Below are 26,218 nucleotides of genomic sequence, written 5' to 3'. Positions count from 1 at the left end.
TCCTCCACCACTTTAAGGGTTGCCAGATACAGACAGCCATGACACGCAACTGAAAAAACAGAATGTGTTTGCGTGTCGAGGGTAAGGGAAAGGAAACTGTTTTCAGAAGACAGGTGAATGGGATGTAGAGAGAATAAAACGGGCCAACTCTGCACTCGCTCTTCCTCCTTCATGGCTGGATGAAGAGACAGGCTCAGTAGATTGTGTGGCGCTTCAACTAAGCAGCGTTCACAAACGCCCTCATTCATCATCCTCTGCTGCCTTGTTTCTCTGTGTCATGAAGGAGCCATACTTGCCTGCTTTGCTCAGACACCATGGCAGCACTCTAACCAGACATCTCCTCTGCAGTTCGGGCGAGAGCAGAGGGAGACCACTGCAGGAGAGAGGGGAAACAATAACAAGAGAAATTGAAAAGATGTTTAATCTGGCCTCGTCTCCACGTACAGAGAATTAGAGGCCAAATGCAATTAGAGAGTCGTTATGAGAGGGTAAGAGATCAGTCCCTACACATTGGGTCTGGGAAGTATACACTGACATGCAAAGATAAACACACACACAGGCAGAATCAAACTCACACACCATCTGATTACACATGTTAATCTCTATCTCTCTCTTTTCTCTTTCGCTCTGTCTTTGTGCAGCGTTGGAGTGGGATCATCAGATATAAGCAGAGCCTGTAAATATAGTAACAGGCTCATTTGCTTTTTTCTAAGTGGGAGGAAGATATTTTGTGCCTTGTAAGTCCAATGTGCTGCAACTGTAACAAATAAATTCTCATGTATTTCTTTGGAACAGAGAGCTAAAGTGTTGATTATCCAGGAGAGTCTCTCAGTCTAATAGATCAGCTTGTAAATCAGCTCACTGTCCTGATTATTCATAAATCCTAAGTTAAGGTGTTCAGTGTTATTGCAGTGTAATTGGTCAATGTTAAGTGTGGTATGTCAGTGCTACTGCAGTGTGCAAAGCTTCTCTGTCGCTAATGAAATGAGGATAATCCTGATAAAGTTGGATAAAGGGAATATACTAAACTGACTGTAGATCAGTTTGATCCGAGCCACGATGAAGGTTATGATAGTTACGATAGACCACCCTCGGATTCCTTTCCCCCCTTCCTCTTCCTCATCCCTCTGGCCTCTAGTCCTGCTAGTTCTGCTGGGAGTTAACCACAACCCCTCTCATCATACATTCCTCTTTGAAGTTAATGAGACAAAACTATCAGCCGTCGCGCTTTTGATTAGAAAATGGACAGAATGATTACATTTTTAATTGAAGCTGTCATTTTCAATTAAGATATGATGTCCTTGAGAGGCCCTGCTCATCCCTCCCTGCTTTACTCTGTGAATTCTCCAGATGCTCAATCGTTCTGCTAAGTAACTCCCTCATCTCTCTCCTTCTCTTTGTCTTTGAAGACCTCTCCACTGGCACGAAGACAGGGCTTCTCTCTCCTCTATCTCACTCCTGCTGACACCCCCTGCCACTTTTTCCTCTACACAATTTCCTTTTGCAGTCCTCAGTTTTTAGCTATCGCTCCCTCAACCCCCTCACCTAATTTCCCAATTCATCCTCCACTGCCTCCCTCCCCTCTCTTTGCCTGCCTGCCTGCCTCCCTCTCCTCTCCTGCACTGCTTACCTCTCCTTTCCATGCCTGCCCCCCCTCTCTTCCCCTGCCTCCCCCTCCCCTCTTACCCTGCCTCCCTCTCCACATCATTCCAAAATGGTTAACCTGAAAACAACTAACTCACAGCCAATAGAAGCTGACAGAGGAAGAGGTGACAGTTTAAGTTACAGGTCTAAAAAGTATGAGACAAAAAGTCTAACTTCTGACAGCACAACAAATGATAGAGAATTTATGGGCTGTATTTTCAGCCTTCTCTGTCCTCCCCCTCTTCTCCCCATCTCCCTTCCCCTGCCAGACCTGTTTGGAGTGGGTGGCTGTTCTCTTCTCTGCATGGTTTTCTGGCACGAAAGCTTTTCAGCATGGCCAGGGCCATTCTCTGCCAGGACAAAGGCACTTTCTCATTAATTCTTATCAGAGTTCATCCTGCATCCAAATGCAAAGGGCTCCAGAATGCTCAGAGTGCAATAATGACAGGACAGGAGATGAAGACCGATAGGGGAGAGAGAGAAAGAGATACCCATAATGTAGATATAGGAAGAAGCGAGGCATAGATTGGTTTCATGATTGAGGTTGTAGCTAGCTCATTTACTGTCGTCTCCCACTAAACAAAATCAGTCTCTTTTCACATTATTCAGTGTTCTGTGTGTTTTTTCCCCTCAATATCAAAATGATGATATGTATGTCCATAACCCAGAGTTGTTTTCTTCACTGCTTGTGTTATTTAAAGAGTTATCAAACTCTATTACTCTTTGCTTAAAGTGTTATCAAACTGTATGACTTTGCTTCTGAGAGGTACGTAACTCCATAACCCTATGCCTAGTCTGGAGGAATTAAAAAACGGAATATGTTCTATTCCAAAGGACTCAAATCAATTAGTTACATATGAGGGGTTGTATATTTGAGTGTGTGTGCATGTGTATTACTGTGGGTGTAATATTGCTTCAGTGAGTTGAATAGATAACATTTTCTGCCGGCCCCTTGTCCTGGCCTGAATGGGGAGTTATTTAGGGACTTCCATGCTCACAGATGATGGTCATTGTCATCTTTCCCTTTCCCACTATGGCTGGATAAATTGCAATCTTTTTTTCATATAATGGCATGGCTGAGATGGATGGGGACAGGAATATGGCTGTCATTACCATGACAAAGGAAGCTAATTCTGCTGGCACATCCTCCATTCAGAGCCCCATACAGAATCATCTTATCAGGGGCACCATGACACCAGCAGGCAGCTCTCCTAACACTTTCTCTGGGAGAAGCTGCACAGGGTCTGGAGGTAGCACACTCTAGCACTGGCCTGTCATTGTCTTTTGTGGCGTTATGTGGGAATTATTACATAAAATAGAGGTGGGGTTCTAGTTCTATCTATGGCTAGATGGGAACAGTTAGGGTTTGGTTTGGGGGGTTGTTTCTCAACATCTCTACGGAGTCGGGTGTGTGGACACAGGAGCTAGTCAGTTCTGTAGTGTAATAAGGATAGGGTGTGGGTTCAATTCAGACATAAGGTAAGAGAGAGGCTAGGGGTAGGAGAGAGGGTAAAGTTTCAGCTCATAACTCTCTCTGTTCAACGCCCTTCTCTCTGTCCCATCCCCTCAATCTTTTTTTCTGATCTCGTTCCTCTCTAATTCCTGTTAGGATTGGGAAGGGTAGGATCAACCACAGAAGCCTAATGAGCAGTCAGGATGCTGAGCCCACCCAGCACAGTGTTCCTGTTGGGGGCTTTAAATCACTGTTTACTGACAAGGTCAGCATGACTCTCACTAAATGACAACAGGTGTGTGTCTACGTTAATATGCAGATATAAGTGTCTAGTGTGTGTGTGTGTGTGTGTGTGTGTGTGTGTGTGTGTGTGTGTGTGTGTGTGTGTGTGTGTGTGTGTGTGTGTAAAGATGTCCTGGCTTGCCTACTAGGACACACCATGTTCACTTTTTAATGATCAAATGAAATATCTATGCAAGGCTCTCTTTTGTGAGCAGGGATATTAAACTCCCACCACCTGCATGTCTGCACACTGAACACACTGAACACACTGAACACACTGAACACACTGAACATACTGAACACACTGAACACACTGAACACACTGAACACAGCTCAGCAAAGCATTATTAAACACAGAAAGCCAATTAGGACAGAGACACAGTACTTCCCACAACAGGCTTTCCTTCCAAAATATTTCTTTTTTAACAATGCTTGTTGGATCAAATTACAAATCCAACAATCAATCTTGTGTTATTTCAGAAAATATAAATAAATATTTCTGGATAAATGTAAGAGAACCTTGGCTGAACAATGGAGTTAGATTTGATGTGATGCCATTTGATGTGATGCCATTTGATTCTCTTTTATCACCCACAAGGATGTTTATCATGTCTCCAGTCTGTCCCTTCAGCCTGTCCCTTCAGTCTGTCCCTTCAGCCTGTCCCTTCAGTCTGTCCCTTCAGCCTGTCCCTTCAGTCTGTCCCTTCAGCCTGTCCCTTCAGTCTGTCCCTTCAGTCTGTCCCTTCAGTCTGTCCCTTCAGCCTGTCCCTTCAGTCTGTCCCTTCAGCCTGTCCCTTCAGTCTGTCCCTTCAGCCTGTCCCTTCAGTCTGTCCCTTCAGTCTGTCCCTTCAGTCTGTCCCTTCAGCCTGTCCCTTCAGCCTGTCCCTTCAGTCTGTCCCTTCAGTCTGTCCCTTCAGCCTGTCCCTTCAGTCTGTCCCTTCAGCCTGTCCTTCAGTCTGTCCCTTCAGCCTGTCCCTTCAGTCTGTCCCTTCAGCCTGTCCCTTCAGTCTGTCCCTTCTTTCCCCATAGTACCTCTTCAGCTCACATAATCAACTCTCAGGTGTATGTGTGGTTGTGTGGGGCAAATTATACATCAGTATGTGTCAGTATACAGTGCATCAGTGTGTGTGTATTCTGTATGTGATGTGACCTCAACTTCCTGCTCTGGTCTCATACACTGGCTCACAACTTCCATGTCCATATGCCCACAGCTCTGGGCTGTGATTAAGTTACCCTCCTCCACCCAGTCCGCTCAGTCCCACTCACACACATCCTCTCCTACATTCTGTAGCTTTCTCTTGTTGGCAGCTCAGCCTTGCCTGGGTACAGTGTGTCAGCCTCTGCCAAGCTTCTGTTATTGAGAGGAAACCAGCTGCACACTCAAAGACCCCCTCTCCCCTTTCCCCCGTAGAAAATGGAATTATCCAATCCTGTCCACCCCTGCTGAATTTTGAGACGTGGTACATCCCTGTTGGTGCTGCTCTCAGTACGTTGTCATTGCCTCAGTAGTACCACAGTCCTCAGCATAATCACTGCCTGCACACCTCCACCAAGCAGACGGAGGAGAGGAGACTTCCACAGAGCAGATACGAGGCAAAGAGAAGGTGACATACCATCATCTCCTGGTCTCCAGGCTGCCCTTGTCGTGAGGCGTCCCTGATATGACCCTGTTTAAGAGTGAGCACCGCAGTCAACGATGTGAGTATGTCGGGGTTTACCCTCCTCTGTGTGTGCGTGTGTGCGCGTGTGTGTGTGTGTGCGTGTGTGCGTGTGTGTGTCTGTGTGCGTGTGTGCGTGTACTGTGTGAAACACCTTTCCATGTCTCTTTGTTTATTTCACTGTTTCACATCCTGACATTTCATCTCTTTGTGCCCCCTTGTCCTTCTCCTACTTATTAACCCCCCGTTCATCTCTTACCCCTTGGTTTACCCATCTATTCAAATAAATAGACGGTGGGTGAGAGAGAATTGAAGAAGAGATGGAGAGAGAGACAGAGAGAGAGAGGGAGAGAGAGAGAGGGTAATAGGTTTTAAACCAAAGTGAAGGGAGCTGTAATGTTTACTCTTAGAGCGCAGCTGAGCTCATACACAACACACACACCCAACACACAAACAGACATATGTGTGGTCACAAAAGGAAGATAAAAAAGCAATTGAGCATGTACAACTGTGTCTTGTGTAGCATACTGTAGATTTCAGTGTGTGTGTATGTTAGGATCCACTACTACATCAGGATAGAATCTACAACTACACTATAACTGGACCTACAACTGAACCGGGAAAGCTCGTTTTTTTCTAGACTAGTATTATTTTTACCCCCCAGCTGAGCCCTTTTACCCAGCCTCCCTGATGCGAGAAAGAGAGGACCGAAAGGACAAAGAGAGGAAGAGTAAGGGAAATAGTATAGAGAGCCCTCACAACCATCTGAGACACAAACACTATCACACGCACGCACACATTTACACAATCACACACAATCGCATACACTTGAGGGGCACTTTTACAGCATTATCTGACAAATGACCCATTCAGACACTGCAGGGTTCCAGTCTGGATTGAGATGTTTGCCCTGTGTGTTGTTGTCAGCTTGTCTGTGTGTCGTTCTGGTGTATATGTGTGTTGGTAAGTGTGATTGTGTGTATTTGTCTTTGCAGTTGACAGGGCTTCTTGCCAATACACATGCTGTGCTGGATACCCCACAATTAATCTGCTCTTGTAGTGCCCCAAACTGGAGTGTCCCAAAATACTGAAATGTCACTCCAGTCTGTCAGCCTGGAGCACAAACACTTCCAGTTTACATCCACCTTGAGAATTGTTGTTAGAATGGATTCTAACGCACAGTTTTCTGTGTGTTTGGGTCTCAGACATGAGCATGAGTGGCGAACTGAAGACCGGATGTTACAGGACATCGAGCAAGAGACCCAGCAACACTCTCTATGGGTAAGTCTGTACCTGTGTGTGTGTGTGTGTGTGCGTGTGTGTGTGTGTGTGTGTGTGTGGATCAGCCCTGGTTTAAGACTGCCTTGACTGGGGGGGCACTGAGAAATGTTGGCTGAGTCTTTTTCTTCACTGATTGAGTATGTGTTGTGTAGGGCTCTACTAAGTCTATATTGGTTTATTATTATGTATTTATTGGTTATATTGGTATATTTTATTCAAGCTATTTAAGTTGCCAATCATTCAGGCGGAATGTTCTCGCAGTAGGGGTGAGGCTGCAACACATGTGGGGTGCAGAGGTGCTGGCAGCCACGAGCAGTGTGCTGGAGCTGGGAGGGAGGCCCAGGGTGAGGGGGAAAGTGCAGCAGAGGAGAGGAGGGGATGCCAGGCATCAGTCCAGCCTGCTTCATGTGTTTCCCTTCCAATAGTGTGCTGTCATTTGTTTTCATTACTTCAGGGGGCTGATGAAGTGTGTGTGTGTGTGGGGGGGGGGGTGGGGTGGTGGTGTTAATAATAGACCAGACCCATCTGTCATACCCTAGAGGGCCTGGAGGGGCACACAGGGGGGTGGAGGCATGAGGGGTGTGTACCCTCTGGCTATGTATGAACATGGGGGGTACTGCAGCTGATAGCCTTCAGTAAAACAAGCAGTCATACATTGTAGTTGTGTGAGGAGTTAGTCAAGCGGAAGAGGAGGAGGGTTGGGGGAACAGTGTGTTTGTGTGCGTACGTGTGTGTGTGTGTGTGTGTGTGGGCGAGGCCTATGGGTCTGGGTGTATCCATCAGTGTGTATATCATCAAGCCAGATTACTTATCTCTCCTCTCACCGCTCAGCCACTGATGGAGTCATCACCTCCCCTACTGCTGCCACACACATACACACACGCAAGAAAACACACGCACAAACAAATACATACATACACACAAACACACACACACAAACACACGCACACAACAACAAAAAAACACACAAACAGGTTTGGTGAGAAGACACAGTGGGAGGAAGATCATGGATCAACAAGGACAGTAGAATAGGACTGATGGGATGGCACATAAAAGAAGAGTGTTGATGGAAATAAAGAGCTGTAGAGAGAGAGAGAGAGAGAGAGAGAGAGAGAGAGAGAGAGAGAGAGAGGGGGGGGGGGACAAGGACACTGGTATGAAGAGAAAGAACATGAGGACAGAGGTAGAGTTAGAAAGACTGAGAAGAAAGAAAGGGGGAGAAAGAGAGAACTGTGGTGTGTGCCGTTTGCCCCTTAGCGTGAACAATCCATCTCAAATTGATCTCCCATCTCACCCCAGCAGGGCTTTCTGAATCAATCTCAAATTGATCTCTGTGCCAGAGGTCTGAAAACTAGCAGCAGAGCTTATCAGAAATATAGTGGTACTGGGCGGACCTGACAAGGAAACTTATCACACTGCACAACAGGAAATAGGCTCTGAAGCCTGAGGGCAGCCAGGGAGACTAGACTGCTGCCTGGTCAACACTGAGACACACACACATACACACATACACACAAACACACACACGTCTTGTTAAGGTATTTGTGGAAAACATACCATATATGTGTGGCATATGTATTGAACACTGACATACTGTATAATAACAGCCCTTCATACCATGTGCAACATTCTTCCGTCTGAAGCACGACCTAGATCAATCCATTATAATGTGTGTGTGTCAGTTGAAAGATCCATAATAATGTGCTTGTGTCAGAGAAATAAGATTGGACACCTAGAGCTCTTTGTAACTGATTTAATCTGTCGTGTAACTGGCTTTGTTAAAGGCTGGAGGAATGTTTATCAATAAAGGCCTGAGTTCACGGTCCACTCTGCTCCACAAAACACAGACACACATCCTAGACACACAGTCTAAACTTAAACCGTCGCCAACTGTTACACAGTCTAAACACACAGTTAAACACACAGTATGCATATGAGTAAACACAGTCTGAACCCTGGTGAGCACGTGGTCTTAACACAGATGAAGACAATCTGAACATGGCTAAACACAGTCCTGAACACACAGGAGGGTGAAGGAGAGAGAGGGAAGAAGGCTGTGTTTTGAGTGTGTTCAGTCAGCAAAGACCATTCTCTGCAAAACAACCAGTCAGCACAGCTGCTTGTGTGTGCGCGTGTAAGCGCGCGTGTGTGTGGGGAGAGGGAGCGTGGGATCCCAGTTATGTTGGCCCAGGTAGAAGTTTCCTCCTGTGAGGATCACAGACTACAGTGTGAGGTCAATAGCAAATATCAGGCCTGTCAGTCACAGCTAAACCCAGACAGCTTTCCAAAGGACACTGACAGCTTCTTTGCCCTCTCAGTCCTCCACTACACAGCTCTGGTACAGCTGTTCATCTCACAGGGAAGATCTATATGTCCATTTTTTGATGACAGATAATTCCCCAGTTCAGTACCACACTGGGTTTCCTTTCTGTTACAGCACATAGTCCGATCCCTTACTGCTGTCGGATGCTGCAAATGAGAGCTAACCTTGATAATGAGTCCTTCACCTCTCTGAAATTGTCATTAACCTCCCCTGATCCTAGGCTCTAATCAACACAGCTCTAACAGCCCGTCAGCCGCTCCTGGACAGCCTCCCTCCCAGCCTCCCTCCCAGCCTCACACGCTCCCTCACCTCAAGAAAAATGAACCTACACAGACAGACAGCGATGTGCAGAGTTTTAGAGCACACACACAAACACACAACCACACATTTACACACAAACAACCACACAGTACATTGAAAACATACAAACATATTTGCCTTTAGGTTATTCATTGTCAGTGTTTGGGATAAACAGACTACTTTGTTTGTGCACATCTGTTTTACAAAGTGATTAATCCAATCTATCATCCAATCCGACCACCTGCAGATATTCCATTAATGCAGAAAACAGGAGTGTTATTCATCTCTCCTCCTGCCAGAAGCCTAAGTGAGTAATTACAGTAAGAGCCTTTAGTTTCTAATCACAATCAACACCTGTAACTAGGGTTGATTTGAAAGGCAGATTATGTTTATCTGGGGTTCAAACCTGTCAGGGTGTGTGTTAATCAGAGCGAGTCTGATCTCTGAAACTGGTCTGGAAGGCCTGAAGGCTCTCTTTCCCAGAACCTCACCACTACCCTCCAGAACCTCACAACATTCCAGAATCTTACCACTTAGACATAACCTCTGCAAATTTGAAAATGGTCTGGTGTTGGTCTGTGTGTAAATCTGCTTTTGTGTGTGTGTGTGTGTGTGTGTGTGTGTCTGTGCACACATGCTCTCGCACACAAAACCTGTCTGTGAGAGCAACCAGGTGAGATGATTTATAGCTTGCTAATGGTTTACTTGAATATTGCGAATTATGAAAAGAAAGTAATTAGCCTACAGTGACCTTGCTTTCCATCACACACATGCAAACACACATGCACAAAGCACACATCACACACCAGAAACAAACACCATTTATACACAGTATAAGTAAGTGCATGTGGCTTGAGTGTGTAGGAATTGTGTGTGACGTGAGTGTGTATGAGGTGAATGTGTGTGAGGTGAGTGTGTATGAGGTGATTGTGTGTGAGGTGATTGTGTATGAGGTAAATGTGTGTGAGGTGAGTGTGTATGAGGTGAATGTGTGTGACGTGAGTGTGTATGAGGTGATTGTGTGTGAGGTGATTGTGTGTGAGGTGTACATATTGGTACATCCCAGATCATGAGTCAGCTGCAAGTGTCAGGAGGTGGATCTGATATGCCCCCATTGTTCTCTGGCCTGCTCCTCCACTAGATTAAAGAGGAGGTATATATATCCAGTATTACCACTCAAACACTTTCTCTCAACTTATCACTTAAAGTCACACATACAACACAAAACACAAGCATGCAAGCCCATGCACACATTCTCTGACAGCTTGGCTCCGTAGTAAATGAGCTGGAACATTCAGGAACACACATAGTATGTGTCCCGTAGTCACTGGTGCAGAGCGCAGGACAATTATTATGGATTCCTCACCTTGCTGTTGCACCACTAATCCAATGTCATGTCTTCTTTCTAACTGACTGCAGATCAGGCATAGTCTTTTCAGTTGGCTGAACTGCAGTTTAATGCTCACACATGCACACACACCTAAGGTGTGAAATAATCTCTCTCACTCTTATTTCCAGAAGAATGCTCGCTGAGAGAATATAAACACAGAATGTGTATATTTAGCAATTCTAGGTTAATATTATTCCTCATGGTTTAGCATCAACTCATATGTTAACGTCTTTTTTTATACATAATACAAACACAGCCAATTAGACAAACAAGGAAAGCTTGGCATAATATTGCACATTGACATGTCTTGCATGTCATTTACAGGGATCAAAGTGCAAGTGTTTTATGAGGGATGAAAACGTCCTGCATCTCTATCAAACATGTGAGCAGAACATAACCCTAACCCTCCCTCTCTACCCTTCCCCTTCCTTCCTCTCCACCCCCTCTCCTCCTGCAGGTCTGAGTACGATCTGGACTATGACTCCTACCAGGAGGACTACTATGACAGGTAAGTCAGCTGGTAACAACTATAGTACTGCTGTTGTGTCGGCAACATCAGTGTGTCAGTGTGTCAGTGCACAGGGAGGAGGAGACTCAAACACACCCTTCTTTTCCCCTCCTCTCCCCTCTTCTTTTCCTCCAGTCTCCCTACCTCAGAAACACTTCATTTAGATATTCAGAGTCATGCTTTGAAAGCAAGGGAGAAGTACACCCACACAAGTATTTTCCCTATTCTGCTCTCTCTTTCACACACACACATACACACACATGCATAAGTACATAAAGACACACACACGTATTGGTGTGCTATAGCTTTAGAGTTTATTCTCTCATCTTTATTCTGCCAGTGTGGCATTTTACTCTCTAAACTTAGGAAAAAAATACTTATCACTCTGACTTTAAATTTGCTTTGAACACGGTGTATGATTTTACCCTGCAATGCTGACAAGCTTCAGCTTTGTAGACAGCTTGGTGAGTGTGTGTGCGTGCATGTGTGTGTATGTGTGTGTGCGTGCATGTGTGTGTATGTGTGTGTGTATGCATGTGTGTGTATGTGTGTGCGTCAGTTTTTAAGTGGAAACGTAAGAGAAAGTGCATCTCCACACACAGATTGAAGCTCCAGCAGAAACAAAGCCTCTCTTGTAGTGTAATCCTCACTCTCACCCACAGACTACACCGTAACCCCACACTGGTTTGTAATCCTCACACACAACATTACCTGTTAGACTAGCTACCTCACTACCACTAAGGCTAACTTAGCTTTCCTGCCCTCTAGCACACTGACCCGCCTGTCCAGGTGTCCAGTCTGTGTGTATGTGTGTTTGTGTGTATGTGTGTGTATATGTGTGTGTGTGTGTGCATGTGTGTGTGTATGTATGTGTGTGTGTGTGCGCGCGCGTGCCTGCGTGTAAGTGTGGAATGCACTTTCTCCTTTCCCCATATCCCCTGCACTGCCAGAGAGATTTTGATTGGTGCTGACAGAACCAATTATATTATGTTCAGCTATAGATAGGGAAATTGATTGTTGGTTTGGTACAGGAGAGGGTGAGTGGAGAGTCTGACAAATTAGACTTGTCTACCTGGCAAATAATATGACAGATCCCTTCAGTCCCTTCCAACTATTGACCATAATAGAACAATACAACAGTATACTGTAGTCTGCATGTATTATGCGTTCAGAGGTCCCAAATCCAAAATCAAACAAGAGAGGTCTCACAGACGTCTGACAAGTGCTCGTTTAAAGCAAAAGCAGAAGGAGCAGACGGAGGGAGGAGGTTGTCACAACCCCCTCATAAAAATGGGGACACAAGGTGTCACCAAAACAAACCACCACCAGTCTGCTCATCACCGCACCACTCCAAACCACCTCCCACCACCCTCAGATACCATGGTATCCATGGAAGCAGTTTCCGAAGGGAGAGGGAGACAAGAGCAGTAGGGACAATAGTCAACAGGCCTTTAGGGCTGTGGAGGGGTCTACTTCCACATGAGTCCCACCTTTTCTCAGGTGCAAATTTAAATCCAAGGCCTGTAAGAATATACTGTATACCAATGCAGTGTCTGTAACATGGTGTTGCTGACACATTTTATTCTACCTGAAACATCTTAAATGTTTGTGGCCTCCACAGAGTATATGACTACCAGCGTGTTCCAGCCTCAATGCCTCCCCTGGGACAGGGCCCCAGTGAGGCTAAGCGGCCCCGATCTTCCTCCACCTCTTCTAGGCACAGGCACAGCCGAGACAGGCCCCTGTCCAAGAGTTTCAGAGCTCACAACACAGGCTCCATTAGGGCCAAGTGTAAGTACCCCTCCACACACATACAAACACATATTACAAGCCTACCTCCATCATAGCTAATGGTTAGCAGCCAATCAAGGCACTTTATTAGCAACCATATTAGAGACTGAAGAACCTATAGCAGATGTTGATGTTTATTTACAAGGCCTCATCACCCCTAGTCCTTTCTAGCCCCCTGCTACACACTCTTAACCCCTCCCTCTCTCTCTCTCTCTCTCTCTCTCTCTCTCTCTCTCTCTCTCTCTCTCTCTCTCTCTCTCTCTCTCTCTCTCTCTCTCTCTCTCTCCCTCTCCCTACATCCCTCCCTCCCTCCCTCTCATCCACCTCCAACTGCCCGTCCTTTTTTCCATCTCCTACCCGCTCCCCTTCCCCATCCCCCTTCTCCTCTCGCTCCTTTTCTCCATCTCCACCCCCTCAGTGAAGATGAATGAGCTGCGGGTGATAAAGAAGGAGCTGACGCTGATAAAGACCCAAATAGATGGGCTGCTGCACAGCCTGGACAGAATGGACTCACAGAACAGGGACCACACCGGTGAGCCGGTTAATCAACTGTCTGAATGTCTAGCTTGAACACACAGTGCAGGCTGTGCGGGGCAAATCTAGACCTAAGAGTTTCTGCTGCCATCTTGTGGTCTTTTGGAATTTAAAAAATTTATTTTTTCCTGTCTACCCAGATGACATGTGTGCTTATAATGTATGTATGCGTGCATGTGTGTTTTAGGGTCTCCCTTGAGAGAGGACAGTCTAGCGGGATCCCCGTATCCCCCCTCAGCCAGCAGCCCCAGCTCCCTCTCCCTCTCTCCCTCCTCCCCCTGGAGCCCCCGCCACCGTGCCCAGAGAGAGAGCCCTGAACTGGGGGAGGCCAGTGACGATGACCACCACACGGTAATTTAGTGTTTGGGCAGTCTAGTCTCAGAACCTCTCCATGAGTGAGACTGTGTGTAGAATCTCCTGACTGTGTGTAGGAGTGGAACTTTCTGTGTCTGTCTGTTTGAGTTTCAACTGGTGTCACTTTAATTTTGACTGCATATTTTAAACACATCAACAAATGAGCACACGCAAGCCTGCCTCCTAGCTTCCCAGAAAGTTGCACCATGCTGTTGCTAGAACAGTAATGTCTGTATGCCCGCCCGCCCGCCTGTCCGTCCGTCTGTCTGCCTATCTATCTATATGACATGTCTGTCTGTTTGTGACAGATAAACAAGCAGAGCTCTGGTCCTGAGGATGAGATGTGAGGAAGGACACCGAGCAGGGGGAGTCTCTGATGTGGAGGAAGAAAGCAGCTGTCTTGTATTATTTTAGACCACATGAACTCCTTTGCTAGCTAGCGTTTTTGTAGGCCTACGATGTATCCTGGGTACCTGTGAAATATGCACACAGACAGAAATCTACACATCAACACATTCACCTGGACTGTCTGAAGACAAACTGACCACTCAGTCTCAGTTGTTTCTTTGTATCCAATCTCTTCTCTCTCTTCCTCATGTCCTCCCTCTTTTTCTCCTCGGCAGACATTAGCTCTTTTTTTCAAGCATTAGATCCTCTGTTCATACAAAATGAAAGAAAGAAAGAGCATGAGAGATAAAGAGGTTATATGCTGAAGGTAATTATAATAGAAAATGAACTTGTTAATATTCTTGATTAGTATTGTATTCTACACTCGTCAAAAGCGAGAGATAACAGTGGCCGCTTTTTAAAGAAGGCCAACAATTGTGTAACATTTTTACTATTCGAAATAAACAAATGCAGAGGTTAAAACACACGCACCTTGCCTTCCACACTCCCTTTGTCCCATCTCTTCTTACTGTAAATGTGTCTGGTGGAATGTCTGTCACCAAGGAGACGCCTGGACACCTCTGTTATATTGTGCTTTAATGTCTTTCTTTTCTGTTTTTGGTATGTTTTCTATCCGGCATTTTATTTTAGAGGGGTGTATTTCATTCTTTAAAAGAGCAAAGATAAAAGTCTTGAAATGTTTTATTAAAATGCTATTGGTGTCAAATGTGTGTTAGTTTTCTTTGGCCTTCATACATACATAAGCTGAGTGAATGAGTGGAAGAATTCCCTTTATCACACTAGAAAGGGTATATTCATTTTGATCATGAACACCTCTAGAAGTGTTTAATCTTGATGTATGTGTGTGTGTGTGTGTGTGTGTGTGTGTGTTTGTGTGTGTGTATACAGTGTGCGTATATATATACATACAGTATGTGTGTAACACCATGAGTAACAGAAAACACATTTAAAAACCTTCAAACTAAACTAACAAAAATATATAAATGCAATGTAATATGTAATATATCAAATATATTACATTGCATTACAAAACAAAGTCAATTGTGACTAGAGGAACAAACTTGTAATATCTAGTGTGGGACAATGTGCACCGTATGTTATATTTGCTCGGCTTTAAACATTAACAGCGGAGTGTAGCAGATCAATGTTTCCTTGACAAAAAAGGTGCACGAGAAGCCCCACTGATGGCAGTCCTTGATAATAATACAGTCATACGGCAAACCTCGTGAGGTAGCTTGTGCAATTTTCACGGGTAAATTCGACATATGAACTATTAAATGATAGCCCTATGCTGTTGAAGACTGAAAAGACTAACTAGAAAAACTGGTTTGGCTCGACACCGAATTAACACATGTGTGCTGACAGACTACGACACATACGGAGTCATCTTTTGACTGCAAACAAGGTAAGATTACTAGATAAAAGGTTCTCACGACACTTAAATATTTAGCAGTGGTGTGGAAGAGGAACGCTTTCTGTCCCGAGTTCGAGTAGTTTTTTGATTGACAAGAATTAACATTGTTGGGTTGGGATCTCCTTGGCCTATCAGAGGCCGCAGAATGCACTACATTATTATTGTCAGTTACAAGGTGGGGATTTAAGACACCACTTTTCATATGGGATGATCTAAATAAACTGACAATGATATAGTTATGCACAATATGCAGTTCTTGTTTGTAGCCTTCTTCTCTGTATGCTGCAGTGTGCAGAGATGGCTGGTCCAGTCAGTCCCCTGACCACCCATGTACTGAACACTGGTAGGGGTGTCCCTGGCTCCCACATGGCTCTCAGTCTGCATCTACTGGACCCCAACACTGCTACGTGGGACGTCCTCATGACAGGGTCAGCACAGAGCTCCACTAATCTATGTTATCCATTGTTATTATTATAGAGGCTGGCAAAAAACAATGTTACATCTGTAGAATGCTACGTACTGGAGCTCAGAGTTAAAGTTCTAGAACACCTTCCATTTTCTTCTGTGACCAAATTACTTCTCCTATAGGACCACCAATGAAGATGGCCGCTGCCCTGGGCTCATCACTAAAGAGACTTTCACTCCCGGGGTATACAAGATGCGCTTTGAGACAGGACAGTACTGGGAGAGACTGGGGGAGGCATGCTTCTATCCCTTTGTTGAAGTGAGCAGATTAGTTTATCTACTGTGCAACTTATTCTTTGGTTGGCATAAATAGATAATGTCATCATACCGTCTTTATTCCTCCACAGATAACTTTCACCATAACTGACTCAAGCCAGAAGTTCCACATCCCTCTGCTTCTCAGCCGTTTCTCCTACAGCACCTATAGAGGGAGCTAAAGATAAGCTATGGGGACCTGAATTACCTAACTGGAGGTTGAATGGTCGGGAAAGAGTTAAGTTTGGCAGGTGTGTGTGAACACACACAGAGGAAAGAAACATGTTTTCACCGTTTATTGGGTTCACAACTGAAATTACAATAAAAACATACACCACATGTGTTAAAGAAATGTGATCATTTTTTAATTTGTGTTGTTATTGTATTTTATCACCCCAAATTATTTTATTTTTCTACTACGTTTAATGTAGGCTATTCAGAACCATCATTTTGCTCTGACTGCTTTCACTGGCTGCTGTGGTGAATGTATGCGTGCATCGATTACACTAGCCTGTAGCAAGGCCCTTCCCCTAACGAAACGGGCTCCATAACGCAAGTATAATAAAGTGGTAGATTTTCTTTATTCTAAACGGACGCGTTTTTGACTCAATCACACAATGGCAGATGACGAACTGGACGCAATTCGGAGGCAACGTATGACCGAACTGCAGGCGAAACATGGGGTAAGGGAGTGAACACGAGGGATGAAAAGGCATATTTTCGACCATAAAAGGAAAGGCTCATCTCATCCTGTCACTGTAGAAGCCACTAGCTAAAGTTACCCAGTACTGGCTATGAATGTGAAAGATAGTTTGACCAATCAATATTTCACTAGCTGGATATCATTCCAGTACAACTTAGTTTTAATTCAACACTGAATATTCCTTTTAGTTTGTAAACTAGCTATTGTAGGTAGTAGGTAGTAGGTAGTAGGTGACTGCTAGCAAGGAACGTTAGCTTGTTTACTAGCTAGCTAGCCCCCAATGCTTGAGTTAGGACGAGAAGCCCAATCTTCAAGCTTCATTCTTGTGGCATTAATTCCATTTTAGTTCAGCTTCAGTACTCCGGGCGTCTTCGAATGACTGGTGTCAAGCAGATGTTGTAACATTAAAAGTAACATGGATAATTAACGATAGCAAACTTAGGCTACCTTAAAACTAAAAACTACCCTGCGTGATTTATTTTCTTACTAGCCCGCTGCAATATCTTGCCCCATTGAACATTAATGGTTATTTGTCTACAACTGGACTAGGTCAGATTAAATTGATACGATATATAGGGCCTAGAGAATCAGCAGATGTCTTTAAAATGATGAAGTGATAGATTGCTCTAGCTTGGAACCCTGTGAATTGTCCGGTAAGCAGAGTGTAGTTAGTGGGGTGCTGATGACAGTTGCAGACTGCGTGTGTGTCTCAGCCAGTGTTGGATGTAGGGCTGCAGTTTGCCTGATTGCATATCAGAATAAGCTTTCTGTTTCATTAAAGTGTGCATTTAACCTCAAAGCAAGTGATTGCGATATGTGTCCCACTAAGACAAAGTGGAAGTCCAGCCTCATACAAATTTGTGACCCCCTGACAGGACTCCTCAAATGACCAGCAAGGACAGCAGGAGGCCAAGCAGAGGTCAGTCATTTACCTTCTGAGTCAACACAACACCAACACACTTGACTCAATCCATCAGTAACACACCTGACTCAACATACCAACCCATCCAACAACTTTGAATGCTCATTATCAGAGCCAGTCTGTTTCAGCTTTACGGATATTCATGATGCGAAGCTGAACCTTAACTAATGTACCACAGTTCAAAATGAGGTGATGAGGATGAAGTTCAGAAGATTGTGGCCTGTGACAAATTTGGTTTTAGGTGAAACTGGTCATTTTAATGTGTGCTCATGCTGTGTGCCCTCCTGTCCTAATCCTCCTCTCAGAGACTCAGAGATGAGGAACTCCATTCTGGCTCAGGTTTTGGACCAGTCCGCCCGCGCTAGATGTAAGTATTTTTGCAGTCTCCGCCTCGCTGTCAGAGATACTAGTAGGAACTTTTGCCTTCTCACATCTTTTTTTCTTGCAGTGAATAATCTGGCCTTGGTGAAGCCAGACAAAGCCAAAGCCGTTGAGAACTACCTCATACAGATGGCCCGCTTCGGTCAGCTAGGAGGAAAGGTGGGACATTTTGTATATAGACGTTGTATAAGGCTGTAGGACTACCTTGTGTACGTTCATGGGCCTATATTGTATAAGTCTATGCAGTGCATGGCTCTGTCAACAGTCTCATTGGTTGTCTCAGTTGTCTATGCTTCTTGATATTGAACATTCCTTCCCTTTGTTTAGATTACAGACACAGGTTTAATTGAAATCCTAGAAAAGGTCAGCCAGCAAACAGAGAAAAAGACAACTGTCAAAGTAAGTGACAATCTTTAATTCATGCCTCCATGTGCTTAGTAAGGCCTGTCTCACTGCTTGTCAGTCAGCTTGTCTCACTGCTTCTGTCAGTCAGCCTGTCTCACTGCTTCTGTCAGTCAGCCTGTCTCACTGATTCTGTCTCTCAGTTCAACAGACGGAAGGTCATGGACTCGGATGACGAGGATGATTACTGATGTGCGGAGGCCGGGACTATAGACAGGATTGTTGGGCTCTGTTGGTAACAGACCATCTTTTTACCTATGGCCCCACACGGGAGGTGCACATTGGGATGCCTCATCCAGCCCTGCGTGGATCTGGAACTCACAATACTCTCCCCATAGAGATAAAACGTTTCAAAACAAAGAAGCAAACCTTATTTATCTCTTTCTATTTTCAATTTCTCAATACCTCCATTCTCACCACTGTTATTTTGTTTTTCTTGCAAGAAAGGATATTGTTTCAAATGTACCCGATTTGAAGACTGTTCTGTGAATATGGTATGTGTGCTATTAAATGCTAGCATGACACATAACTGGACACCTTGGTATATTCATGTTTTGTTTTGCTAATATCTATTCTACAGTTGACATGAATGGGTGATTTATACAAATACTTTTACATAGCTTTCGATGGACTACACTAGACTCTTGAGAATAATTTAATATATACCTCTGACTGGACTGGGTTAATCTCCTCTGACCAATTTTTGAGCTGGACATGTGTAAATAGCATTGGTGGCATATCAACTTCATATTTAGGTTGTAGTTCTAAAACAACTTTCCTTCTTACTTCCTCCAGTGGTACATTCCTTATTGCGTTTACAAAATTCTTCAGTTATGAGTGCATATAATACATGGCCTTTCTGGTGAGGCACTTGCTGAGGGAAGTGAAGTGTGTATGAATTTCATTCTGATCAGAATGTCAGGAACCACTAACCATTCTTATTACTTTAAAACATGGTTGTTACTTAAATAGTTACATTTTAGATTTGGTACGGTCATTACAGCACCACAACAAATCCTATTCAAACTGGCATACAGTCATACATATAGTACAAATGATAAAAACGAATTTTAAATGTGTTCTATGTTGAATGGCTTAAGGAGTGTATAAATAAACGAAACAGTCATAGGTTACTGTGGCTCTATGTTAAACTTAGTATATGTTCCTTCAAACAGTGTGTCTCTGTGGAAATAAATATGTCACTTTGATAAATCAAATTAAATCAATAAATCCACGAATGAAGCAAGACTGATTCGGCTGGGCACTGCGTCTGCGATTACCAATGAGGTTCCACCCACCTGGCCTTATTTTCACACGACCGTGGTCCGATGAGTCAGTCACAGGTTTTGTATGTGGAGGACTGCCTGGAGGGTGGAGTTAAGCACAATTTAAAACCACGTACAGAGGAATATATTTTTTTCATGAGAAGTATACATGCCTTCAAGAATAAACCTCATAAAAGAGCAACATTATCCGTTTCAAATTGTTAACATATTTGATGTACGGTACAGGGAATTAAAAATGGTTAAGTTTTCTACCCCGCCCCGTTTAATACGCGGCTGTCCATATTTACCAAAAGTGTTTACCCAGTGTCTGCCCTTTTCAAGTGACGAACAAGTAATGGTTTCTATTGGTTGTGCCTTTACCCATGTGCCTTCTTCCACCAATAGGAATACGCAGTTAGGAAGCGTAATGATAGGCGGGACTTAACTCTAAAAGCTCAAAATACGATAAGCACACTTTTGGAGAAGTTATTTAGGACTTCGTTGTTTTCAAAGTGTATTAGTGTTATAGAATAATAATTGCCACAACTATGCCTGAGGACAAGGCACTGGGTTTCAGCATGGTAACATGCAGCGCTCCTGTAAACATTGCCGTCATTAAATACTGTAAGTACCATCTTATATTGTCCAGTTATCCACTGCTAGCTAGCAAGTGGCAATCTTTGAAAAACGCTGCATACTAAACTTTCCTTGATTCTTTCTCCAACATTTTAACTACCGTTAGTCATATATGGAATAAGCACTGGATGCAAGATTATTCATATGTATGTGAACTTGTTACATTGCAACGTCCTGCACAACCATCTATCATATGAAGGCAGTCTATTTCACTGTATTCACATCTGACTTGCTGTTATTGTATAATAGGGGGGAAGAGAGATGAGGAACTAATTCTCCCTATCAATTCGTCGTTGAGTGTGACACTGCACCAAGACCAGGTACTGATTAAACTTTGTAGCAACACTTCAGAGTATGTGTGTGTTTTGAGTATGGATGGCCATGACCTGACACCTCCGTTCATCATATTTAGCTCAAAACCACCACAACAGTGGCCTGCAGCAGGTCATTTGAGGAGGATCGCATCTGGCTGAATGGCCGGGAGGAGGACATCACTCAGCCTAGGCTCCAGTCCTGCCTCAGAGAGGGTGAGGAAATCCTGCCTCAGAGGGTGAGGTAGTCCTGTGGGAAGGTCAGACAGGAGTTTAAAGGAAGGCAGGACTAGAAGGGAAAGGTTACACAGAAGGACAGCACCACTATTATGTCACATAAACTAACACCCCTTGTGTGGTGATTGGTTGTTCTTCCAACTCAGTTCGGCGCTTAGCAAGGAAGAGGCACAGTGATGGAGATCCTGCCGGGTTGTCCCACAAGTTCCATATCTGCTCCGTCAACAACTTCCCCACAGCAGCTGGACTAGCCTCCTCTGCCGCCGGTTATGCCTGCCTAGGTGTGTGTGTACTTACAGTGCGTGTGCCTCATTCTGATGGATTCTGCCTATGTCACCACCTTACATCCCTGGCTGTCTCTGCCGTCTCCCTGATTCACTCCCTGCAGTGTACACTCTGGCGAGGGTGCTGGGGGTGGAGGGGGAGCTGTCGGTGGTGGCACGGCAGGGCTCGGGGAGCGCCTGCAGGAGCATGTATGGAGGCTTCGTCCAGTGGACCATGGGACAGAGGGAGGACGGCAAGGATAGTATTGCCCAGCAGGTGGCGCCAGAGACCAATTGGCCTGAGCTCAGGGTGCTGGTGCTTGTGGTAGGTCTATGTGTTTTTCTGTTTAATACATTTGTAGTTAACATACACTAACCGAGTACCTGAAATTGAAACATTTTCCACTATACACTAACATGCAGCTAACATATCATCATCAAATGTGCATACATGTCAACGCTTCAGATTTATTTGACTGGTGTCGTCCATACTGACATTACTAAGGTATTTTGGGTGTGCAAGGAACTATTACATCACCAATTTACATAATTGTGTTTTTATACATTGTATTGCAAAACTTTCATCCCATCTTTTATAAATAAAATATTTATTGAATTAAGCCAGATCTGACCCTCAGGTCAGTGCTGAGCGGAAGCTTGTGGGCAGCACCTCTGGAATGCAGACCAGTGTTGAGACAAGCAGTCTGCTGAAGGTACACACACAAATACACATTCACATACATGAACAGGCATGTTAACTATACACACGTATTCACACACATACAAACACACCCATGCGCACACACAATATGTACACATTGAATGGCCCTGTGCGATATGGTGAGGCTGCATGCTGGTCTCTGTCAGCACCGGGCAGAGTGTGTGGTACCAGGCCGGATGGAGCAGATGATCAGAGCCGTGAGGAAGAGGGACTTTGCCACGTTTGCTGAGCTGACCATGAAGGATAGCAATCAGTTCCATGCCACCTGCCTGGACACATACCCTCCTGTCTTCTACCTGAACGATGTGTCTCGCCGCATAATCAACTTGGTGCACCGCTATAACCGTCACTGTGGGGAAACCAGGGTGAGTGTCACAGGGTCTCTACTTCTCCCTCACCTCCTCCTGTCAGATTCACTGAACAGGTTTCACTTTCAAGTAGTTGCTGCTAATCTTAAAGTGTGAAATGGAGATGTGAAACTACAAAGGAGATATTTACAAGAATTCACAGGGGACAGAACATGAGTGTAGAAACTTGGTGAAATTTGACTACCTTTTTTCTCATCTAGTATACCCATTACAGCTAACCTGTCTCCCCTCCTCCAGGTAGCATATTCGTTTGATGCAGGTCCAAACGCTGTCATCTTCACCCTTCAGGAGCATACAGCTGAGTTTTTCCAAGTGGTGCGTACGTTCTTCCCTCCAGAGACCAATGGAGAACAGTGAGTGTCTTTTATTTAACACATCCAGCATGCATACTCTCCACTTTAGCACACACAGTTAGCATGAATTGTCTCCATGCACAGGTAGTCTCCTCATGCAGGCTCACTCCACATCAAGATGGTTCATGTGTTGGTGTGACTGTATCTGGGTTCTCTGCAGGTTCATCAAAGGTCTTCCCATTGCTGGGGTAACTCTGTCTGAAGAGCTAAGAGAGGCCATTGGTATGGAACCTTTAGTGAAGGGAATCAGCTACATCATCAGCACCAAGGTACACACTCACACACACTTCTGGATCCCTTACGTCACAATTTAAAAGATGTTATATCTTTGTTAAGTGCCTTGTTAAGTGGTGGTTCATACATATGTTTCACCTGGTAATGAGTGGCCCTACTCTCAGGCTGGCCCTGGACCCTGTGTGCTGGAAGACCCCACCCAGCATCTGCTCTGCCCTGATGGACTGCCTAAGAAGAACGTCTGATGTTTGAATTCCTACTTTCGTCCGAAGGAGACGCATCAATTTCAGTTTTGCTTTAGGCTAGGATTTAGAGGGAGGCCCTGGAGATTCTCCTCTACTGCATTGCTAGTTGAAGCTAAAGCATAGTAAATTAGATGATGATAGAAAATATTTGTTCTTTCATAGGTTTTGAAGTGTTATATTTTATATATAAAAATAAATATATTGACATTTTATGAAATTATATTTGAGTCTTTTGTGCACTTCTTTTTCTATGTTTCTATAGAAAAAATACTTCTAAATATTCTATATTTCCGGTTTAGAATGAAGAGCGTTGTCTGCAAAAAATGATCACTGTAAGAAATACATGTTTGGTGTTTTATGAATAGCGAAACAACTTTTGAAAAAATCATTGTAGTTGAATTGAATTGAATGGGTTGTTTGGCATTTTGAATCTTCTGTGAATAGGGAAGGCCACTTCATGGTTAAATGAATTCGAGACTCCTCCTTGTCTTCAGTCAGTTCGGAAGTGACTTCGGAACTTTGGAAACGACTCTGAAACACACTGTACGTGTTCTCTTGTAATCGAATGTGACAACATAGACTAGAGGCTTTTGCGGCGGTCAGAGGTTCTGTTTGTCCTGTTCCAAACATGGGGAAGATAGAATGGGCAATGTGGGCCAATGAACAAGCTTTAGCAGCAGGATTGAGTGAGTATCACGAAACTTTTTTATATGTTTACATGCTTCAGGAACGTTACATATGAGTAATTCAGCATGAATTAACAAATTGTTCACCATTGTAATGCTAAGTTCGTATTGTTCTTTTGTACATCGAGATACAAAATGAACGGTCAAAACATGTCACTTAAAAAACAATGTGATTGTTTGAAAATCACAGCGAGGTTTTTCGTTATTCTATTTCATACTTTGTTGTTTGTGTCACACACTAAAAAACATTTTTTTAATTGCGTGGTAATTACAACTTCCCTGTTTCAGTTCTTCTTACCGGTGGCATTGTCGGGACGGCCGGTCAGTTCAGGGACTGGCAATTCGCAGCTTATGGAATGTATCCTTTACGTTTTTAGCTATGGGTTCATTATACGATTAGCCTGAACCAAATCCAAACCAAATCCAAACCCATTCTCACAATTTTCAAGAGATGAAAAAATATACGAACAAACGAAAATAAACTGCACAGAATCTTAATCTTGAACACTACTTATTTGAAAAGCAATTGATACATCGAAACACACCTGGTTTCAAGAATAACATGTTCGTGCTGCACGTAGGGCTACTGTAGGGCTTGCGGGCACCAAGTATGGTAGCTGAAGCTGACTTAACTGATGCTCAGAGCTGCTGGAGTGTTCGTCTGTCTGCTTGAGTATCCAAGAGGCAAGAGGAACAAAGGCACTAGTGTGGAGAGGACGTGAGTGCCCCTTACACCCTAGACCTAACCCCATCACAACATCTCTGACATCCTCATTTTGTCATCACTGGTTATTGATTAGTTAAACCCAATTGTGTCTCTGAAAGAATATGTTGACTTCCTCCTCTGTGTTTTTTTAGGGGCCAACATTGCTTCACTATCTGTGTGAAATCCTTTGGGCCTTTGACCAGGAACTACTATGTTCGAGCGTTTCTACATGCAGCGTGAGTACGCCTCTCTATCAGTTCTGCTGTGTAACCAAAACAATGCCTCCTCCTGTGCATGTGACCGGTTAGACCATTTCTGGGTTTTGTTCATATAGTGCTTTATCATTCCTCTACAAACCTTCATTGTTTAGCTGTCACATTATGTAATTATCTCTCTCTCTTTTTCCTTCACACTTCCGCTTTCACCCACAGCATCTGTGTTCCTGGAGGATTCATGTTAGCTACTGTCTTAGGCTGTGTGTGCCTTGGCATTGCAAGCCTCATCTACTTGGGAGTATGTACTACCTAACCTCCATTTGTATGTACATGGATAAAGATCTAAATGAATATATTGTATAGTACTGGGGTTGCACCGCCCACGCTTACTGTTGGCTATTGGGTCAGATTTGTTGGGTAAGACTTCACTGAAATGCATGTACACATACAAGGAAGTGGCTTCAAGAAAATGTTTGCTGCTGGTTTCTGGTTATGAACACATCTTAGAATCAGGCAGTATTTCAGGTATTTTTCTGTATTTCGCAACAAAACAACACAAAGTCATACTGAATTTATACTGTTGGCTAAACTTCTGCATGGCATATTTATATGGCTGAGTGGGGTGTTACTGGTCGGGGTGATGACTGGAAGTGTTTTGGACATGGTATAATGCCCCTTTCTATTGTATATCAGTAGAGGTAGGGAGGAGTTGTTTTGGCCAAATCTGATCGGTGACTTGTGTGTTCTGCAGGCTGCTGTTCGAGGGGAGCAATGGGAGCCAATCATGCCTCGGCAGCAGCAGAGCAGGCAGCCCGTTGGAGAGAGCATCAAGCAGCCTCCGCAGAACCCACCCCCACGCCCACCTCAAGATATGCGCCGGAAGAGAGCGGAGGACATAGAGGGAGCAGCCTATGCCAACCCCGTCCCTGTTACTGAGTAGCTTATGTCCCCTGAGCTACAGCCTTTCTAAATACAACCATGGTATACTATAGACCCTGATCACTCATCTTCTTAGTGCTGCTACACTATGTCTCCAACCTGCTTTACTTTTACTAGTTTAGTTTAGTCAGATCTCTGTTGTAAAAAGGACTGATTTGACCAGCATCTGGTAGTGTTGTCCCTCAAGCTGTAGACCTTCGTACCTGCACCACGGTGGGCATGTTTAAATCTTTTGTACCAAGGTACTTGTGCAGTCTATACCTCTAATGGTGTACCACACTATTTATCACTGTGTTCAAAAGCCCTGATGAATCTAAAACTCCTGGACAGACTTGAGAGTTTATATTGTTGATTTGTTTTGCCCTGTGAGTACCACCTACTGTGTCTATGCAATTTTCAATGCTTTTAAATGAAAAATAAACTATTTAAATACATTTTTCATCCTTCAATTTAAAGGGTGTACTCTGGACACTCCTTGACTGACTGGTTTCAGGAAGAATAGAGAACTGTCTTTTTCACAAGGAGTGAACTGTGAGTGGTTTCACAGCATGTTCGCCACTCATTGCAGCAT

At 44.1% G+C, this 26,218-nt stretch overlaps 5 protein-coding genes across 5 annotated transcripts; all 5 read left to right on the top strand.

The window, feature by feature from the left end:
- The first annotated feature begins 4,908 nt into the window (after positions 1-4,908).
- LOC146246951 (RNA-binding Raly-like protein) lies at positions 4,909-14,632 on the top strand. The gene is made up of 7 exons (XM_084682725.1): positions 4,909-5,077; positions 6,243-6,318; positions 10,789-10,839; positions 12,461-12,630; positions 13,049-13,162; positions 13,352-13,515; positions 13,827-14,632. The coding sequence occupies exons 1-7, from the start codon at positions 5,041-5,043 to the stop codon at positions 13,863-13,865; spliced, it is 651 nt and encodes a 216-aa protein (XP_084538851.1). The 5' UTR covers positions 4,909-5,040; the 3' UTR covers positions 13,866-14,632.
- A 538-nt stretch (positions 14,633-15,170) lies between these two features.
- Positions 15,171-16,412, top strand: uraha (urate (5-hydroxyiso-) hydrolase a). Its single transcript, XM_084682873.1, has 4 exons — positions 15,171-15,331; positions 15,629-15,768; positions 15,929-16,064; positions 16,153-16,412. The coding sequence occupies exons 1-4, from the start codon at positions 15,278-15,280 to the stop codon at positions 16,240-16,242; spliced, it is 420 nt and encodes a 139-aa protein (XP_084538999.1). The 5' UTR covers positions 15,171-15,277; the 3' UTR covers positions 16,243-16,412.
- A 147-nt stretch (positions 16,413-16,559) lies between these two features.
- pdcd5 (programmed cell death 5) lies at positions 16,560-19,002 on the top strand. Its single transcript, XM_084682874.1, has 6 exons — positions 16,560-16,743; positions 17,639-17,682; positions 17,991-18,052; positions 18,134-18,225; positions 18,394-18,465; positions 18,612-19,002. The coding sequence occupies exons 1-6, from the start codon at positions 16,678-16,680 to the stop codon at positions 18,657-18,659; spliced, it is 384 nt and encodes a 127-aa protein (XP_084539000.1). The 5' UTR covers positions 16,560-16,677; the 3' UTR covers positions 18,660-19,002.
- A 1,177-nt stretch (positions 19,003-20,179) lies between these two features.
- On the top strand, positions 20,180-23,321 carry mvda (mevalonate (diphospho) decarboxylase a). The gene is made up of 10 exons (XM_084682341.1): positions 20,180-20,357; positions 20,619-20,689; positions 20,782-20,896; positions 21,064-21,198; positions 21,306-21,505; positions 21,819-21,893; positions 22,048-22,266; positions 22,507-22,622; positions 22,783-22,891; positions 23,021-23,321. Exons 1-10 carry the CDS (start codon positions 20,282-20,284, stop codon positions 23,099-23,101), a joined length of 1,197 nt encoding a protein of 398 aa, XP_084538467.1. The 5' UTR covers positions 20,180-20,281; the 3' UTR covers positions 23,102-23,321.
- Positions 23,322-23,608: 287 nt separating this feature from the next.
- Positions 23,609-26,081, top strand: cyba (cytochrome b-245, alpha polypeptide). The gene is made up of 6 exons (XM_084682225.1): positions 23,609-23,787; positions 24,076-24,145; positions 24,431-24,505; positions 24,646-24,729; positions 24,925-25,006; positions 25,460-26,081. Exons 1-6 carry the CDS (start codon positions 23,730-23,732, stop codon positions 25,646-25,648), a joined length of 558 nt encoding a protein of 185 aa, XP_084538351.1. The 5' UTR covers positions 23,609-23,729; the 3' UTR covers positions 25,649-26,081.
- Positions 26,082-26,218: the final 137 nt, after the last annotated feature.

The sequence above is a fragment of the Hypomesus nipponensis genome, chromosome 19 (assembly GCF_054491055.1).
Source record: "Hypomesus nipponensis isolate SF chromosome 19, ASM5449105v1, whole genome shotgun sequence".
Taxonomy (NCBI): Eukaryota; Metazoa; Chordata; class Actinopteri; order Osmeriformes; family Osmeridae; genus Hypomesus; species Hypomesus nipponensis.
This window is presented reverse-complemented; position numbering and strand designations above follow the sequence as displayed.

Bases quoted from the DNA above. Each gene is read 5' to 3' on its own strand.
- pdcd5 (XM_084682874.1), top strand. From the start codon at position 16,678: ATGGCAGATGACGAACTGGACGCAATTCGGAGGCAACGTATGACCGAA. The intron at 16,744-17,638 runs GTAAGGGAGTGA...ACCCCCTGACAG, and splicing joins AACTGCAGGCGAAACATGGG to GACTCCTCAAATGACCAGCA. The intron at 18,053-18,133 runs GTAAGTATTTTT...TTTTTCTTGCAG, and splicing joins CCAGTCCGCCCGCGCTAGAT to TGAATAATCTGGCCTTGGTG.
- uraha (XM_084682873.1), top strand. From the start codon at position 15,278: ATGTGTGCTGACAGACTACGACACATACGGAGTCATCTTTTGACTGCA. The intron at 15,332-15,628 runs GTAAGATTACTA...TGTATGCTGCAG, and splicing joins ATCTTTTGACTGCAAACAAG to TGTGCAGAGATGGCTGGTCC. The intron at 16,065-16,152 runs GTGAGCAGATTA...ATTCCTCCACAG, and splicing joins GCTTCTATCCCTTTGTTGAA to ATAACTTTCACCATAACTGA.
- mvda (XM_084682341.1), top strand. From the start codon at position 20,282: ATGCCTGAGGACAAGGCACTGGGTTTCAGCATGGTAACATGCAGCGCT. The intron at 22,623-22,782 runs GTGAGTGTCTTT...GGTTCTCTGCAG, and splicing joins CCAGAGACCAATGGAGAACA to GTTCATCAAAGGTCTTCCCA. The intron at 22,892-23,020 runs GTACACACTCAC...CCCTACTCTCAG, and splicing joins GCTACATCATCAGCACCAAG to GCTGGCCCTGGACCCTGTGT.
- LOC146246951 (XM_084682725.1), top strand. From the start codon at position 5,041: ATGACCCTGTTTAAGAGTGAGCACCGCAGTCAACGAT. The intron at 12,631-13,048 runs GTAAGTACCCCT...CCACCCCCTCAG, and splicing joins AGGCTCCATTAGGGCCAAGT to TGAAGATGAATGAGCTGCGG. The intron at 13,163-13,351 runs GTGAGCCGGTTA...TGTGTGTTTTAG, and splicing joins ACAGAACAGGGACCACACCG to GGTCTCCCTTGAGAGAGGAC.
- cyba (XM_084682225.1), top strand. From the start codon at position 23,730: ATGGGGAAGATAGAATGGGCAATGTGGGCCAATGAACAAGCTTTAGCA. The intron at 23,788-24,075 runs GTGAGTATCACG...TCCCTGTTTCAG, and splicing joins AGCTTTAGCAGCAGGATTGA to TTCTTCTTACCGGTGGCATT. The intron at 24,730-24,924 runs GTGAGTACGCCT...TTTCACCCACAG, and splicing joins CGAGCGTTTCTACATGCAGC to CATCTGTGTTCCTGGAGGAT.